The sequence below is a fragment of the Heterocephalus glaber genome, unplaced genomic scaffold (genome assembly GCF_053883595.1).
Source record: "Heterocephalus glaber isolate CG9 unplaced genomic scaffold, H.glaber_assembly_v1.0 deba00001532, whole genome shotgun sequence".
NCBI classification, from domain to species: domain Eukaryota; kingdom Metazoa; phylum Chordata; class Mammalia; order Rodentia; family Bathyergidae; genus Heterocephalus; species Heterocephalus glaber.
The window spans coordinates 2,676,841-2,693,642 of record NW_028258330.1 but is presented as its reverse complement, the minus strand read 5'-3'; the positions used below and the strand labels follow the sequence as shown (position 1 = coordinate 2,693,642).

Below are 16,802 nucleotides of genomic sequence, written 5' to 3'. Positions count from 1 at the left end.
TAAGTTCTCCAAAATTCATAGTCCTGTCTCAGAACACAGCTCTGAACCTGCACATAAATTTTAAAAGACTTCTGATTCAGAGGGAGATGACAGCTGTGAGTGCACCAGTGCTTTGAGATTGGAGAGTCCCTGTGCTGCAGACCTCCAAGCAGAGCCTCTTGACTTTAAATTATGTATATTGTTAAGGTTACTGATTTAGCAAGAGTGCTTATCTGTTTTCTGGTTTCCCCTGACAACCTCTAATTCTTGGATTAGGAAAGTGGGAGGCAGAGAGTAGGAGTTTCTAGTAGTTTGCCACATAGGAGCAGACAGACAACTTTACTGTATTATAATGGACTGTTAATGTTTGCAGTTGTGGCCCTGTAGAGCTTAAAACAAAAATATTATGTAATATATTTTAGTTAGGATGAGATAGACTGTGTCTGTGAACATTTTTATCAACAGTTGTGAATTTATAGGTCTTATTTCTCCTGTCTGGAAAATGTACATGGTCCTCAGTTTCTTAGTAGTGACAGCATCTTGTGTTGCGTAAAAATAATGTAAAATGTAATATGACATTTTATCATACAAAATCATTCGTAGTATTCATCTGTGTAGTATAATGTCTTGATGGCTTAGTTTATGGAGATATTTCTCAGGTATTCAAGAATTTGATTATAACATGCTAATTCTTTTTTTTTTTTATAACATGCTAATTCTGAATCTTCCTTTCTCACCCATTTTTATGATTTCTCTTCCTCTCAGAAACTATTTTAGATTTTTGCTTAGATTTCTCATTGTGAAATATAAGCATGTTTATTTCCTGTCTTTAATGAATTTGGGTAGTAACCAATTGCCATTCTAGAAAGGCTTTTACTTAGGGAAAACTATTGTATGTTGGGAAAATCTGTCTAAATTAGTTGCTTTCACTTATCTTTACACATGATTTTTTGTTTATATTTACACTTAACTTGTCCTGGCTCTTTGTCTTTTGTGCTCTTTTGTTAAGGATGGAGCACAGGCTTTCAAGCTGCGCTCCTCGGCCCATTGTGGCCATCTGGCTCTGACAGGCTCAGTGTGAACACTGTGTCCTCACCCCAAGGTCTACAGCACTTCGGGCCACTTAATTGCCCCAGTTTTCTCATTGGGTTTTTGCTTATATTCCTCAGTTTTTCTACATCTTTTCAAGGGCCTTCTTGCCTCGCTTTCTAGAAATAGTTAATTTTACTTAACTTTCTAAATAAAGATAGTCTTGCCCAAAGAAGAGTTACAGACAATGGAAACATCCTAGAGTTTGTGTTATGGCGGTGATACTGTTTTTGGTTGGTCTGAGCCTGAAGTACAGTTTGGTATCCACTGTTGTCACTGTGTTTATTAAATTTATAAAAGAAACCAAATTCCATATCTAGGTGCACAGTGGAGTGTATTTTGAAAATAACTTCAGGCTAAAGTTGATTTTATTGAATTAACTTCCTAAAGACTTGTAAAAGACCAAAGTTTACTTTTATTTCATGAGATGATTTTCAATATGTTCTCTAAGGGTAATGTTGGGCTGAGCTCCAGTTCATTGCAGTTTTTTGTGTGTTTGCTTGATTCTGGGCTTGTTGTGCTTGCTAGTATTATATTTGCATTATAAATAAAAGTCTAAAAATGCAGTCTCTACTGTCACTTGCCAGTTCTATTTTGACTTCTGTCCTTTTTTCCCCTTCTCTCTGTGGATGCATCTGGGATCTTGTTCCATATTTGAGAAGTTGTTTCCTTGAGTTCAGTTTGGATTGGTTACTCCCACTGCATTTGGTCTTACCTGTAGTGTTGAGGAAGTGCACTGTACAAGTCATTGAAGTGCCCTTAGTTCATGAAGGACCCTAGAGAATGCAGTCAGCTGTGACCTAGGAGCTCTTTCCCTTCGCCAGTTCTGTTTTCATAAGTCATTCGACATAGTAGTAGCTTAGCTTTGAACGAGACTGAGCTATCTCCCTTCGTTTTCCTCATGCTGGTCTTCCTCCACCATTGTAATTTGCTTACATATAGTATATTAGGAATAATTCTTTGTTAACTTTAAATATTTAAACCCTTGGCATATAATTTTAAATTACTGAAATTATCTTCCCAGGGCAGCAGCACAGTTTCCTGTTTATTTGGAGGTGTAGGTGTTCACACCCTTGTACACTTGTGCATTTATGAGGCCAGTTGTGACTTGGTAGAGCCATGGCTCTGTGTCTGCATCCCACTTCTTCAAGGGTCCCTCCTTGCAGGTCGCTTCAGCATCCTTTGGCCTCTGTGCCTTCTTCCCATTGTTAAGAGCTCTTCCTTTCTTTTCTCTGCCTACCCTTCCTTGTTTTTTTCCCTTCTAAAACAAGTATATAATTTAATAATTTGAGCATGTTATTTTTAGCAGTAACATTGTTAGATTTTTTTTTGCCCCTATATAGCACCTACCATAGTTCTGAGACCATGTAAAAATATAAAAGCCCAGTTTATTTAGTGTTGAAACCAGTATTTGCTGAATTCTTCCAAAAGCCCCAAACTTTTTTCTTCAGAAGATTATTTCTCAAACTTTCTGTATTCATCTTTGGATAAATTAGCCAGGGAATAGAATGTTTTTTCTCTTTGAGGAAATTTTTAAAAATTGTGTGAATGTGTATGGAGATGGTTATTTTTAATGTGACCATTCCTGCAGCATTTGTAAGGTTCATTTTTGATTTTGTATTTGTTTTTGTTTTCTTTTGGTACTGGGGATTGAACTCTGGTCCTTCCGCTTGCGAGGCAGGAGGCGGAACCACTGAGCTAAATCCCTGGCCCAAGGTTCATTTTTGACAAGAGAACTTGAAATCAGAAGCCTGGAGAAAGTGGAATACATGCAATCAGCACTGATGGTAGAGAGCACCGAATCCTAACCACTAGACCACCAGGGAAGCACTGATGGTAGAAAACACTTGGGAGAGTTTTACTTCCACTGTTGTATTACTTTATTGGACACTAAAATGGTTAATCTCTCCTTGATAAAATGTCACAATTCTATAAACTCTTCAAGTGTTTTAAAATATCAAGTATATGAATCATGAAATTTTTCCTGCAAGAAATTTGCTTTGGTATGCTGATTTAGCATTAATTACAGCATATAACAGGGAAACGTAGAATAAAAATAAAACCTTGTGTTTGGAATTTTCAGCTTCCTTTGGTAAGGGTGCTAGCACTCTTAATTAAAGTAGCATTCCTTTTTTTTTTGGTACCCGGGATCAAACTCGGGAACTTGAGCTTGCGAGGCAGGCGTCAGCACCACTGAGCTAAATCCCCGGCCTAAAGTAGCATTCCTAAGGGTAGTTCTTAAAGTAAATTGAGTCAGAGAAAGGTAAATATTCCCCTTCCTTTTCTTCCGGAATTGGGGATTGAACTCAGGATGTTGCTCTTGCAAGGCAGGCACGGCACCACTAAGCTAAATCCCCAGCTCATTCCCTTCCTTTTCTACTGAGACTTTGCCACAATATTTTCTTCTTACCAACAGTACAGATAAAAGCACTGTTGAGTTGCTTTATTTTCAGTCTTCCTTAGGTTTTAAATTTTTATTCATTTTATCCTTGGTGTTTATGAAGACAGCCATTGAAATGACAGGAAAGCTGAGTGTAGAGAAAGGGATCCATTATACTCCTCTTGGGAGGCTGACCTAGTGCTGGGTGAGCAGCACTTTTATGCCTGTGTTTGGAAAAGGTGGATAAAAATACTTCTCTAGTTCACAGAATTAGACAGTATAAACCTGAACCCAAGCAACCTGTTGGGTCTATAGGCTGTTTGGGGCTATTTTGGTTTGTTTTTTGTTTTTGCAGTGCTAAGAATTGAACCTAGGTCCTTTGCACAAGGCACTTTACTTCTGAGCTACACTCCAGCCCCCACAGGCAAGAGCTCTGCTGCGCTACACCCACCCCAGGCTTTCTCTTCACTCTTCCTCTTCTCCCTAGACTCATAGATTCTGTGTTCTCTCGTCTCAGTGTTACTGCTTCCCTTCCCCAAATAAACTCTACTTTTTTAGATTTTTGTTTCTGTTGGTGGAAGTTGTCAAAGGGTAATCTGTATTTTTTTTCCCTTCATTGTTCTACCTGTGAGAATTTAAAACATGAACCTGAAAAGAAAAGGAATGCTGATACACAAAGTTACCCTTAGAAACTTTGCCTAATGGGTCCTTACCTGTGCCTTTCATTTGGCTGATGTTACCACATTGGAAAAGTACTAAAACAACACATTTTAGTGTGCATTTTTAGGAACCAATTAAAATACTAAAGATCTCAAGCTAAGAAGGTTTTACCTCATGTTAGAAGAAAGAGTGCCTTCAAAGTGTTCTGAAAGACCCAAGGAAAAGGAACACTTTCATCTTTTGAAATTATAAATAGTGTCTTTTGCCGGGTGTGGTGGCACATTCCTGTAATCCCAGAGCCCAGGAGGCCGAGGCAGGAGGATCACCATGAGTTCAAGGCCAGCCTGAACCGGGAGACCTTGTCTCCAAATAAGTAGGTAGGTAGGTAGCTAGATAGATAGAGTCTTTGTCTCTTTGGTGGAGATTTCCAAACTTACCATTAGATGTTCCTTTTCTGTCTCCTACTGGTTTGTACTAGATTGAGAATATCATTTACTTTGATGGATATATGATTTTAGGAGCAAGTAAGGGAGATCTTAGGGATTGTTTTCCCATTGTCTTAGAAATCTTTTTCCCTTTCAGAGCATCAACATGAAAAATGGACTTTTTAAACAATTTTGTTAACAATGCATATATAGTGGATTGCACATATTGGGCAGCTAAGTGAATTTGTCTTCCAGACTATCTTATTAAATCTCTTGCTATTGTCCTGCAGGAGTGGTGATCCTGCAGTGCTGGCTGGGATTGTCTCTCTCTCAGAGCTTCTGGCCTTGGCTGTTTCCCTTTTCTGTTTCAGGTCTGTTTTTTGTATGACAAGCAGATAGAGTTCATCTGAGGCCTTCTTTGGACTTGAGCTCTGTTGGAGTTCCAGTGTTGCCCTTCTGTGGTGCCGGCTCTGGCTTAGCCTGCATCTGTGCCCTCTTTAGGGTGGCACCCCCTGTTCCCTCCTCAGCACTCCAAGGTAGTTCTTTCTGAAACGAATCTTGGTCACTTTTACCTCCTTACTGGTGATGCAGTTTCACTCACTTACGCTGGGCCCTCTTCCTGCACACTTCTACTGGTACACTTTGCCGTGTAGTCCAGCCCTTTCGAAGCCTTGAGCATTTAAAGCATCTAATGTAACAATTCAGTTTGTGTCTTGTGGGTCTAGAATAGTGCTAGCTATACAGTATATCTGCCTGGGAGAATTGAGAATGTAGACGAATCACTTTTGTGTAGGGCTTTGCCTAGATCCCCACGGAGAAGGGCTGGCCTTCCTTGGTCTGGGAAAAGGGCATTTTTGTTAGCTTTTCTTTTTAAATTTTTTCTTCCATTGCTGGAATCAAACTGAGGGCCTTGCTCACACTAGCCCCTTGCTGACACTGAGCTACATCCCTGGCCCCCAATTTAATTTTTAAAATTGGAATATAAGTATACTTATTTATGGGTACAGTATTGTAATTCAGTAAATATATGCAATGTGTGGCAGTCAAATCAGTAATTAGCATTTCTGTCTCCTATATTATTATTTCTTTGTGTTTGGAATATTCATATTCTTATTATTTTGAATGTCTAATGGTTGTAGACTAGATGCCCAATTGTGCTGTATGACATTAGAACTGCCCCCATCTAGCTATTTTTAATAACCTATCATATACCTCTTAGTATTCCACTTCTCTCCTTTCCTAGCTTCTAGTGACCTCTATTTTAATTCTCTGTTATCAACTTTATTAGCTTTCACAAGTAAGAACATGTAGTATTTGTCTTTCTGTGTGACTTAGTTACTTTCTTATTGCTGGGACAAAATACCTGACAACCACAAGTTAAAGGAGGAAAGGTTTATTTTGATTGATAGTTTTTAGAGTTTCAGTCCATAGTTGGCTAGCTGCAAGGCACGGCAGCATATAACTGAGGAGAAACAGATTATGGCATGGCAGGCAAGAAACAACTAGACATCCTTCTTTCCTTTTTATTCCACCCAGGCTACAACCCTGTTAGTTGGTGCTACCCACACCCTGGGTAGGTCTTCCCTCTTCAGTAAATCCGTCGTCCACACCTAGAACTTTGCTAAACCAGTAGACTAATACAGTATCACACGCCCATGATCCAGTCACCTCCTCAAAGCCCCATCTGTGAGTGCATGAGGCTTTGAGGGGACAAATACATATAAGCCATAACACTGTGTCTTGCTTATTCCACTTAGTATAATTTTTACTTAACATTTTCATCCATGTTGCTACAAATGATAGGATTTCAGCCTTTCTTATGACTGAATAACATTCCATTATGTAGCCAGGGATTTTGCTGATTGGTTCCTCTGCCTGCCTCACAAGCTCAAGGACCTGAGTTCAATCCCCAGTATCAAAAAAACCCAACATTCCATTATGTATATATGACACATCTTTTAATCCATTCATCAGTTGACATCTTGACTCTTATTAATAACACTACAGTAAACATGGACGTACAGGTGTCTCTTTGTTAAAGTGATTTTATTTCCTTTGGCTATATGGCCCATAATAGAGTTTTGGATATAGCTAGGTAGTAGAGCACTTGCCTAGCTGAGTTTGATCCCCAGCACTACAAACAAACAAAGTGGATATATACCCAGTAGTGAGATTGTTGGATCATATGATAATTCTGTTTTTAGTTTTCTGAGAAACCTCCATACTATTTTCTTTTTTGGTACCGGGGATCAAACTCGGGTCTTTGCGCTTGCGGAGCAGGCGGTGGAACCACTGAGCTAATATCTGCGGCCCACCTCCATACTATTTTCCATAATGGCTGTATAGTTTACTTTCCTACCTGTAGTGTATAGGTGTATAGAAGTGCCCCTTTCTCTTCATCCTTTCCAGTGCTGCTTAATTTTTGTCTTTTTGCTAATAGCCATTCTAATTTGAGTGAGATGATACCTCATTATGGTTTTCATTTGCATTTTCCTAATTTAGTTCTGGTGAGCATTTTTTTCCACATATTTCTTATCCATTTATATATCAAGAAATGTCTGTTCAGATCATTTGCCCATTTGCAAATGAGATTATTTAGAGGTTATTGCTGTTATTTGAGTTCTTTAGCCTTCTAAATATTAACCCTTTGTCTGATCAAAGTTTGCAGAAAATTTTCTTCCATTCTGTAGGTTGTCTCTTGACTTTGTTCTTTCCTTTGCTGTGCAGAAATTTCTTAGTTTGATATAATCTCATTTATCTGGTTTTACTTTTGTCTTCTACATTTGGAGTCTTTATCAAAAAAAAAAATCTTTTGCCCATCTCAGTGTCTTAAAAGGTTTTCTTCTGTTTCGTAGTTTTGGGTCTTTCGTTTAGGTCTTCAATCCATTGATCCAGCTCTTTGGTCCTTGGTTCTCGATCCAACTTTTTTTCCTTTCTTTCTTTTTTTTTGGAAGAGGGGTGGTATATGGTGAGAGGTAGGGGTGTGGTTTGATTTTTGTGCATATGTACATCCAGTTTGCCTAGCACTGTTCATTGAAGGGACTGTCATTTCTCCCATGTATGTTCTTGGCTCCTTTGTCAAAAATTAGTTGGCTGTAACACATAAATTAATTTTTGGGTTTTATTCTGTTCTGTTGGTCTCTGCATCTTATTTTTTATGCCAGTGTCATGCTGTTTTGATGCTATATTTTGAAGTCAGATACTCTGATGGCTCCAACTTTGTTTTTGTTCAGGATTGCTTTGACTCTTCTGGGTTCTTTGTGGTTCCATATTAATTTTGTAATTGTTTTTCCTAATTTTGTGAGGAATGCCACTGATATTTTGATGGGCATTGCATTGGGTCAGTAGAATGCTTTGGGTAGCATGGACATTTTAAGAATATTTATCTTTTAAATCTGTGAGCATAGGATGTCTTTCTATTTTGTGTGCCCTCTATGAGTTCTTTCATGAATGTTTTTATTTTCTTTGTGGATGTTTTTCACTTCTTTTGTTAAGTTTACTCCTAGGTATTTTGTTGTTTAAAAACTTTGGATATTGTGAATGGGGATTGCTGTGTGTGTGTGTGTGCGCGTGCGTGCGTGCGTGTGTGTGTGTGTAAAATGCTACTTTTTTTTAGTGCATTGGTTTTATGTTCTACAACTTTATTAAATTTGTTCATCATCCCTCAGTGGATTTTTGGTGGAGTTAATTCGGTTTTCTGTCTTTTTTTTTTCTGATCTTTGTCTTATTCTAGATCTTAGAGGAAGTACTATTAGCATGATGTTGGTTGTGGGTTTTTTTCATAGAGCCCCTTATATTATGTTGAGATAGGTTCCTTTTATATCTTTTTTTTTTTTTTTTTGTACTGGGGATCGAACTCAGGTCCTTGCGCTTGCGCAGTGGGAAGTGAAACCACTGAGCTAAATCTCGGCCCTGTTCCTTTTATATCTAATTTACTTGCATCTATTGAGATTATCATATGGGTTTTAGCTTTCAGTGTATTGATACAGTATTGTATTTATTGACTTGCAAATGTTGAATCATACTCATATCCCTACAATAATCTCCACTTAATCATGGTTTATGATCTTTTTGATGTGCTGTTAGATTTGGTTGAGAAGTTTTTCGTATATATTTTTCAAGAATAATGTCTTTGGTTTTCATGTTAAGGTTATGCAGGCCTCATAGAATCCATTTGGTGGAATTCCCTCCTTTTTACTGTTTTTGGAATAGTTTGAAAATTGGTGTTCTTTAAATGTTGTGTAGAATTCAGCAGTCCTTGTTGCATTTATTTCTTCTGCCATCCTGTGAAAATCCTGTCTTGCCTTAAACCATAACCTCTTGGATGGTGTTTTCCTTGGTCTCCAGGTGAATGAATTTCCTTCTCCTTCCCATATTCACATATCTTTAACACATAATAATAAAAACATACATGTACATGCACATACATACTTTGACTTAGAATCTGTTCTGTGCCTGTTACTGCGTTTCTTACATTCTTCCTTATAAAACTGTTATCAAGCATTTTATATCCCTTACTAGAAGGGGATGCACCACCATGAGACTGTGCGTATAGTAAGCAAAGCCCTTCTGAAACAAAGGTACATGGTTTGAGATGATTTAGTTGCAAATCTTGCCAATTTCCTCTCTGTATTTTGTATCCGCAAAGCCCAAAAGAGCCCAAACGCTTGTTTTCTCTGATGTGCTCTGAAACCTTGATCAGTGCCTGTCCTGTTTTGTCCTTGCTGTGCCACCCTGCTGGTAGGGAGCTTTTGAGGCAGTGGCAGTTGCCAGTGAAGGGTGAGTTGTGTGAAGAACTAATTGAGTAAATGAAGTGTTGTTCACCTGTTCTTGAGCTCATGGTATTTTTATTGTAAATATGAAGCTAATGTTGTGTACTTAAATATACAGTTAAATCTGACTGCAATGACATTTTCTTTGTAACAGATGGATCCTAGTTGTTAAAGTGGCAATATTAAAAAAGGAAAAAAAGCTATCTAAAAATGTCAACCAGTTCAGTAAAATCTTTTTTAGTAAATTCTTTTCAACTCACTGTAACTATAGTTGTAATCATTAGAGGAATTTTGGGAAATATTAAAATCACAAAGAATGAAAGGAAATGATTGTACAGAGATGATCACTGATAACCTGTTGATGAGTATATATTCTGTTGAATATATATTTTTCCCATGTAGTTAAGTATTCTGTCACTACATTTTTTTAAACTATCATCTGAGGATTCCACTTTTAGGAACAAGCCTGGTTTCTTTAACCAGTCCACTGTTACCCATACATTTAGTTTTATTGTCTTTTGACATTATGAGTAAAGGTGCTATGAGTGTGCTTAAATATAATCTGATGACTAAACTGCTAGAAGAGACATTGCTGGGTCAGAAGGAAGATTCGTACACATGCATACCAACCTTTGCGATAGACACGTGTCACCCCCCACCCCCAGAAAGGAAATTTCGACCAGCTTATACCCAAAGTCTGAGTGTATAGCTTTTCAAAGTAAGTATTTGTGTAGTTTTCAAACTATTTGAGTATTTTATTATTTTAAAAGCACATCAGCAAAGCAGGGTATGGGAAATTTAGTGAGATCTTATTTTTTCCCACATAAGCTTTTTTAGTTGGTATACTTACCTTATTTTTATTTTTTGTTGTAAACCTTTTATGTTCATCTCTAGTATTGGATTAAAATTTCTTAAGAGTTGAGGCATTGTCCATTATTTCTCTGTGATCATCTATAGTTAGCTAGAAATGGCTCTTCCCACAGAGAAAGTTACTTGAGGCATAAGTATTAGGAATCAGAGGCAGTTTGGTGTGGAAGGTATTTAGCCATTTGGCAAAATCATTGGCTAAAATAATTCTTACAGAATTTTGAATTGTAGCTAGTCTATTTAAATATAAAAAATACCTCAGTTTTCACAATAATTAAGCTGGTATAATATAATCAGATCATTAAATTATCTGTTATTCTCTTTCAGTATTAATTTTAAAGACCCACAGTTTGCTGAAGATTATGTTTTTAAAGCTGTAATGCTTCCAGGAGCAAGGTAACAGCAGAAGCCTATCTAGATTGATTTTTGTATGGACAGTGTTCAACCCTTTAACTAAATATTGTATTTTCAAATGGCCAGAAAGCCAGCAGCAGTACTGAAGCCCAGTGACTGGGAAAAATCCAGCAATGGCCGTCAATGGAAGCCCCAGCTGGGCTTTAACCGGGACCGGAGGCCAGTGCATCTGGACCAGGCAGCCTTCAGGACTTTGGGGTAAGTCGTGGGTTTCTATCTTTGGTATGTTTTGCCTTTTCTGAATCATTTGACAAAGCAAGTCAGTATTTATTACACAGATATTTAAGAGACCATAAAATGCAACTCTTTTGTCAATATTTAATGACTTTGATACTTTCCTTTTTTTCATTTTTAGGAATTCATTTCTTTCCTTCTTGGGTTTATGTATTACTTTATATGTTGCATGATAATTCTGTTATTTTCAAGAGCTTTTACTATCTTTCTGACAGTTATTTCAAAGGAATAAAACATGCTCTTTACCCTCTGGAAAATTTTAGCTGAATTAATATGCAGATGTCTTCAGGTCTTAATTTATCCAGCACTTGAACAGCAATATCTTTGCTGCTTGGATTGTATTTCCTCCCTACTGAGATTATCCTTTTCTGTGTTTATTGTCATTTTTATTTCTTCTTTTGTAAATTTCTGATTTTAAGCTTTTGCTCTATTAACTATGTAATTGTCTTTTTCCTTGCTGTTAAAGAGACTAAGAGAGGAAGGGAGGACTTTATAGCAATAGCAGGTAAAGTGATAAAAAGAGCAACAGGCTGAAGGAAGTAGTAATATAGTTCAAGACTTAATCATGATAATTCATAAACAGGCATTTCTAGTTAATAGAAATTATTCAAAAAGTGATCTAGAACAGAAAGCATCACTATCAGCATGCGATTTATGTGAACATTAAGAGGGATAATGTGGCATAATGGTTAAGAGCATGAGCCTTGGATCCTAAATGTCTGGATGCAGTCCCTCTTTTAACCAATTAATATATTTGTGAGTTACTGGATCACTTTATGCCTCAGTTTCCTTATGTGTGAAATGGAGACAATAATCATTTGCCTCATGAAAGTCATAAAAATCAAGTGAGCTTATGTCTGTCAAGTATTTGGATAGTCCCTAAACACTGTAAATGTTAACTTTTGCTGTTACTATTTGGGAAGTCTTCATTCTTAATAAAAAAACAAAATTTAGAATAATCTTAAAATGTCTTTTTGCATTATTCTAACTACTTTGGAAAGCTACATAGAAGTACACTAAATAGAATCTGAGTTCTGGAGAAACTCTTTAATCTTTGACCTGTATTCTTATTACTTGGATTTTGTCCTGAGCAAATTTAAAGAAGCATAGTTATATACTTAAATATTTCTAGTGTATTGCAGTGTAAAGTACTGACACTGAATAAGAAAGATTAAAAAATAAAATCAGCATAATGAAGTCTATCTATCTTATCTATATATATGTAATTATGAAGAATAAAAATAATAGAGGAAGTACCTTCTATAGTAAATTAAAAATAACAAACTACAGAGTAGTGTTGTGTAAAGTGATAACAGCATGGATCCTTGAGAAAAAAACTAAGGCCAGAAAAGGAAAGGCTCATTCTTTGCATAATGTGACTTGGTTTTTCAGTGGTTACCAGTAGTCTTGCTGTGGCCCATGAGTATTTGCCATCACCATTACTACTGTGCATGGTTTTGAACTTTAGTTGTAAGCCTTCTGTTGTTTATTTTTTATCTTAAACAGATCTAGTAGTAGAGAAGTGGCTAGTGTTTGTTAGTGTCAGCTCAATGATGATATACCTCTGTGTGTTTTTCTTTTCTTATATGGGGGTCCTTTTGCAGCCATGTTATGCCAAGAGGCTCAGGGACTGGAGTTTACAGCAATGCTGCGCCACCCTCTGCAACTTACCAGGGAAATTTATACAGGCCGCTGTTAAGAGGACAAGCCCAGATCCCCAAATTGATGTCCAGTAAGTTTCTACTAATTGGTTATTTTACATTCTAAATTAAGTATCACAGCAAAGTTGGTTTCCAACCCATTATTTTGTTGTTGTTGTTGTCTTGGTTTTGGTACTGGGGATCGAACTGGGGACCTTTCGCTTGCTAGGCAGGCAGCAGCGCCACTGAGGTATACCCCCAGCCCTCCAATCCTTTATTGCTAAAAAGATTTATCAGCAGTTATCACTGCATTAATAGAAACCTTAAAAAACATTTAAGAGTTGTAAGAGAGTTTTTAATGCAAAATCTTTATTATTTTTATCTTTACTGTATATAGTTAATTGAATGAGATGAACTGGATTTTTTTATCTTCACTTATAAAACTATTTCTGAGTTAACATGGGATTTATTGGTGTTTTTTCCATTAATACAAATATCTGGACAGTTAAACCAGGTACAGTAGATATGAAATTGCCACCACTTTGATATTTGAAAGACAAGTGACCATTTTTTTATCTAATTTTTTTATCTCAGTATCTAAGATAAAGTCAGGAATTGTTTTAGGTGGGAATATATCTTTAATATTGTGGTTCTTTTGTGACCTTGGCCTTTCTTTAACCCCTCATAATTTGTCTTGTGGACAATTCAGGAATGTTAACCACAACAGTAATTGACATGGTGTTCTGATTGCAGTGGTAAAGGGAGAAAATAGTTGAATATTAGACTTCATAGATTTTGCACTGATTTTATTTCCATGTAATGTTATTTTTGAGCTCCTGGGCTGTGCCCATTTATTACAGAAGTATAAGTCATATGCCAAGTTCTTTAAACCACTGTCTTCACAGAGCCCTTCCTGGTTATCTGGTTGTTGCCTGACCTTGACAAGGATGGTATGGGGAGAAGGAACAGTGTGGCAAGATGCTAATGTGTTAAGTCTGAGGGTCATATCCTTTCAGATTGTTTTCTGAATATTTAAAATATTTTGTAAAAATTTAATTTAAAAAAATGTGCTATTGCAATGCGGAGAATCATCAGAATTCTTTTTTAACCAAATTTGTAGTTAATAAAAGAAAGTACCAGGTTAAAGTAGATGATTGGTAGGAAGTATTTATGTTCTATGCCCACCTTTGAATGCTGATAAATCACAAACCATTTTTTACTGTAAAGCTCAGATTTTCTGCGTATAATATATACCCAAGAAGAAATAAGTTTTACAGATCTCATATCCTCAGGGCCTTCTCTGTTCTCACTGAGTGGCTCTCTGGTGTTTGCATTTCTGTGTTGTGTGGGTTACTGACCTTGCCTGGAGCAGTGTCAGACTATCATGGATGCAGTTAATGATCTGCCTGGTGTAGTGGTTAAGGAGCTGCTTTCCTACTCTTAAGATTTAGCAAGTAATATTCCTCAGTATTTGAACATAATCAATATGGAATCATACCACATACAACAGAATTTAATAATCACTGAAAAAGTTATCTTTTACAGTGAGTGGTGAAAGCATAGCCAGCTTAGTTTTATTTTTTTGTTTTGTTTGGTTTGGTATTGGGGATCGAACTTGGGTCCTTGCCCTTGCGAAGCAGTCGTTGGAACCACTGAGCTAAATCCCCAGCCCAGCCAGCTTAGTTTTAAAGCCAGCTGTTCATTGATACATTCCTTATCCATTTCCTTTTTCTTATGGCTCTTTGGCATTTATTTCCATCCACAGTGGTACCACAGCTTACAAACAAAGAGAATTGAGATATAAGAATGCCGAGCTGGTTTCATCTGGGTTAATTTAGCTAGTATTTCTCAAGATAATAGTTAACAAGGAATTTCTCAGGTTATTGCACTGAGTAAACTTTAGAGATCTGAAAAGAAGGTTGAGTAGCAGAAGTAAAAGCATGTGCTTATGATTAAGCAGCTTCCCTCCATCCCATAAGTATTAGTACATTTTTCATTACTACAGTAAAATGCCTGAAACCGGCTAACTTACAAAGAAAAGAGATTTGACTCCTGGTTGTAGAGGTGCAAGGTTGAGGTCCCCCATCAGGGGAGGCTTCTTGATGTCAGAGTCCCAAAGCAGGGCAGGGCAGGGCATCCCAAAGCAGGTGATTGGGGGAGCTCTGACTTTGTCATCTTATAAAGCCACCAAAATTTAATCATGAGAGTTCCACCCAATGACTTTATCCTAATCACCTCCCAATGGCCCCACCTTTGAACACCATAGTTGGATAAAGTTTCCACCCTGTTAATACCTCACAGTGGGGATTCACATGTTCACAGTGGGGCCATAATTTATATGTTTTGCTGCTGGCAGCTCTGATTTGAACTCTGTCATCTGATGTTAAATAGCTAACCACTGGAGGTTCAAGCTGCCCAATGAGACAGTCATGCATGTATTACTGGTGGCTCAAGCCTGAGGGAATGTGTGAAATTTCAATGCAGGAAGTTTTGAGGGCACTCAGGCCATACTTGAGCATAGCGCTATGTTGCCTAAGGTCTCCCTTGTAACTAGGTGCACCACTCTATGATCTGTATAGATACTGCCTAAATACTTTATTATCCTTTCTAATCTTTTAACTCAAATTACTTTAAATTCATAAATTACATCAGTACTGTGACGTTACAGGTTTGGCATGCTTGCCTCTACCACCCTCCATACATATCAAAAGGGGCTAGAGGTGTAGCTCAGTGGTAGAGTGCATGCACAGTAAGCACAAGTCCTTGAGTTCACTCTCCAAAACCCCTCCCCCCAAAAGGGGAAAAGAGTCAAATATACACCAAAATAAATCTAACTATGAAGGCAAAAGGCTTGTTCACAACTCGCCCAAACCATCCCTGTGTACCACTTTTTGGGAAATACTAGCCTAGGTCAGTGGTCCTTAACTTTTCAGGAATTGCAGGTCACATACACAAACCCACTCCTTAGAAAGTCACTCTATGAGGTTTACAGAAACCCAAGCACCCCATCCCATGGTCTTCCAATTGCAGCTTATAAGATTCTGCTCTGATAGAAGAGAAAAAGAAAGAGGCCAAAGGGCTCAGATTGTGGCTCAGTGGTAGGGCACTTGCCCTGTGTACTCAAGGCCCTGGGTTTGCTCTCTGGCATGCGCGCGCACACACACACACCCGCAAAAAAAAAAGAATCCAAAAAATTCTTTGACAAATATTTATCAGTATCACCATACATAGAGAATCTTACGCCCCTGTGGGCTTATAGTTCTATAGTTCTTGGTCAGTCTTTCTTGGAAAAACACATCTTGTTTGTCTGCATCTGTGCATTTTATTCCAATGAATCCACTTTTATGACTTGGGGTAAGTTACTCATTTGCTACTACTGTTACTAGATTTAATTTGTACTTGAGAAAATGTTTACTAAGAATGTAGTTGTTTTTTCCTCCTGGTTTGTTTTTCATTTTTTGGGTTTTTTGGGTTTTTTCTCCTCCTCCTCCTCCTCCTTCTTCTTCTTTCTTCTTCTTTCTTCTTCCTTCTTCCTTCTTCTTTCTTCTTCTTCTTCGTGGTTTGGGAGATGGAACTTGGAGCCTTACCCATGCCAGGCAAGTGGTCTGTCACTGAGCTACACTCCCAACCCTTTCCTTCCTGTCTTAATTAGACATGTGAATAATGTCAATTCTGAATTTTCAAAATATGAAAAATAGTTTTCAAATCCCTAATCCTTTCTTCTTGAAACTGCAAGTGTCTGATCCTCCTGATTGAGAAGCCCAGAACTCCAGGGTGGTTCTGCTCTGATCCTTCTGAAATAAATAACACAAAGAAGCAGCTTGGCCCACAGTACAAGTGGGTGTGGGGCAAGAGAAGGTGGCTCTGGCTTCACTCTGCCCCTTGATAACCACATGACCCCTACAAGCTGTGGTCAGTGCCAGAGTCCTGTCTCTGCAGTGCTACAGAGAGTAGGAGTTCCTAAGTTACAGATTACCCAGGCCCAATCCCTTCACTTAGTAAGCAGTTCCAACAGTGCCAAGCACATACTGAGTGCTATGAAAGTATTAAGTGATAAAAGATCACCTTCCTTTTATAGAATTTTGAACTTTAAAATTTGGTTAGAAATTGTTTATTTTAGTGAAATTGATATCAAAACCATTTAATCTTTTAAAATGTTTTTAATGTCAAAACTATTTTCTTCGTGTAGTGTAAAATTACACGAGGAAGGGCCATTTGGTCAAACTGCTGACTGTCAGGTGTCTGCTGGAGGTGTGCCATGTGGTCAGCCTCTGATTTGTCTTTCATGTTTCAGTTTTTGGCTGATGAGTACTAGTCCAGGAGTTGGTAACTTGGTGGAGTC

At 37.6% G+C, this 16,802-nt stretch overlaps 1 protein-coding gene and 1 long non-coding RNA gene across 3 annotated transcripts in view; both read left to right on the top strand.

Moving 5' to 3' along the window:
• The window catches only part of Xrn2 (5'-3' exoribonuclease 2), a 77,171-nt gene that overhangs the window by 49,464 nt on the left and 10,905 nt on the right, over window positions 1-16,802 (top strand). For both annotated transcript variants that reach the window (XM_004840901.3, XM_087188628.1), the window contains exons 25-27: window positions 10,500-10,568; window positions 10,653-10,784; window positions 12,425-12,552. In XM_004840901.3, coding sequence (XP_004840958.2) covers window positions 10,500-10,568; window positions 10,653-10,784; window positions 12,425-12,552 — 329 coding nt within the window. The remainder of the gene's footprint in view (window positions 1-10,499; window positions 10,569-10,652; window positions 10,785-12,424; window positions 12,553-16,802) is intronic.
• LOC147824618 (uncharacterized) lies at window positions 7-9,989 on the top strand. Its single transcript, XR_015441949.1, has 2 exons — window positions 7-95; window positions 9,887-9,989. It is a non-coding gene; the product is annotated as an uncharacterized LOC147824618 (long non-coding RNA).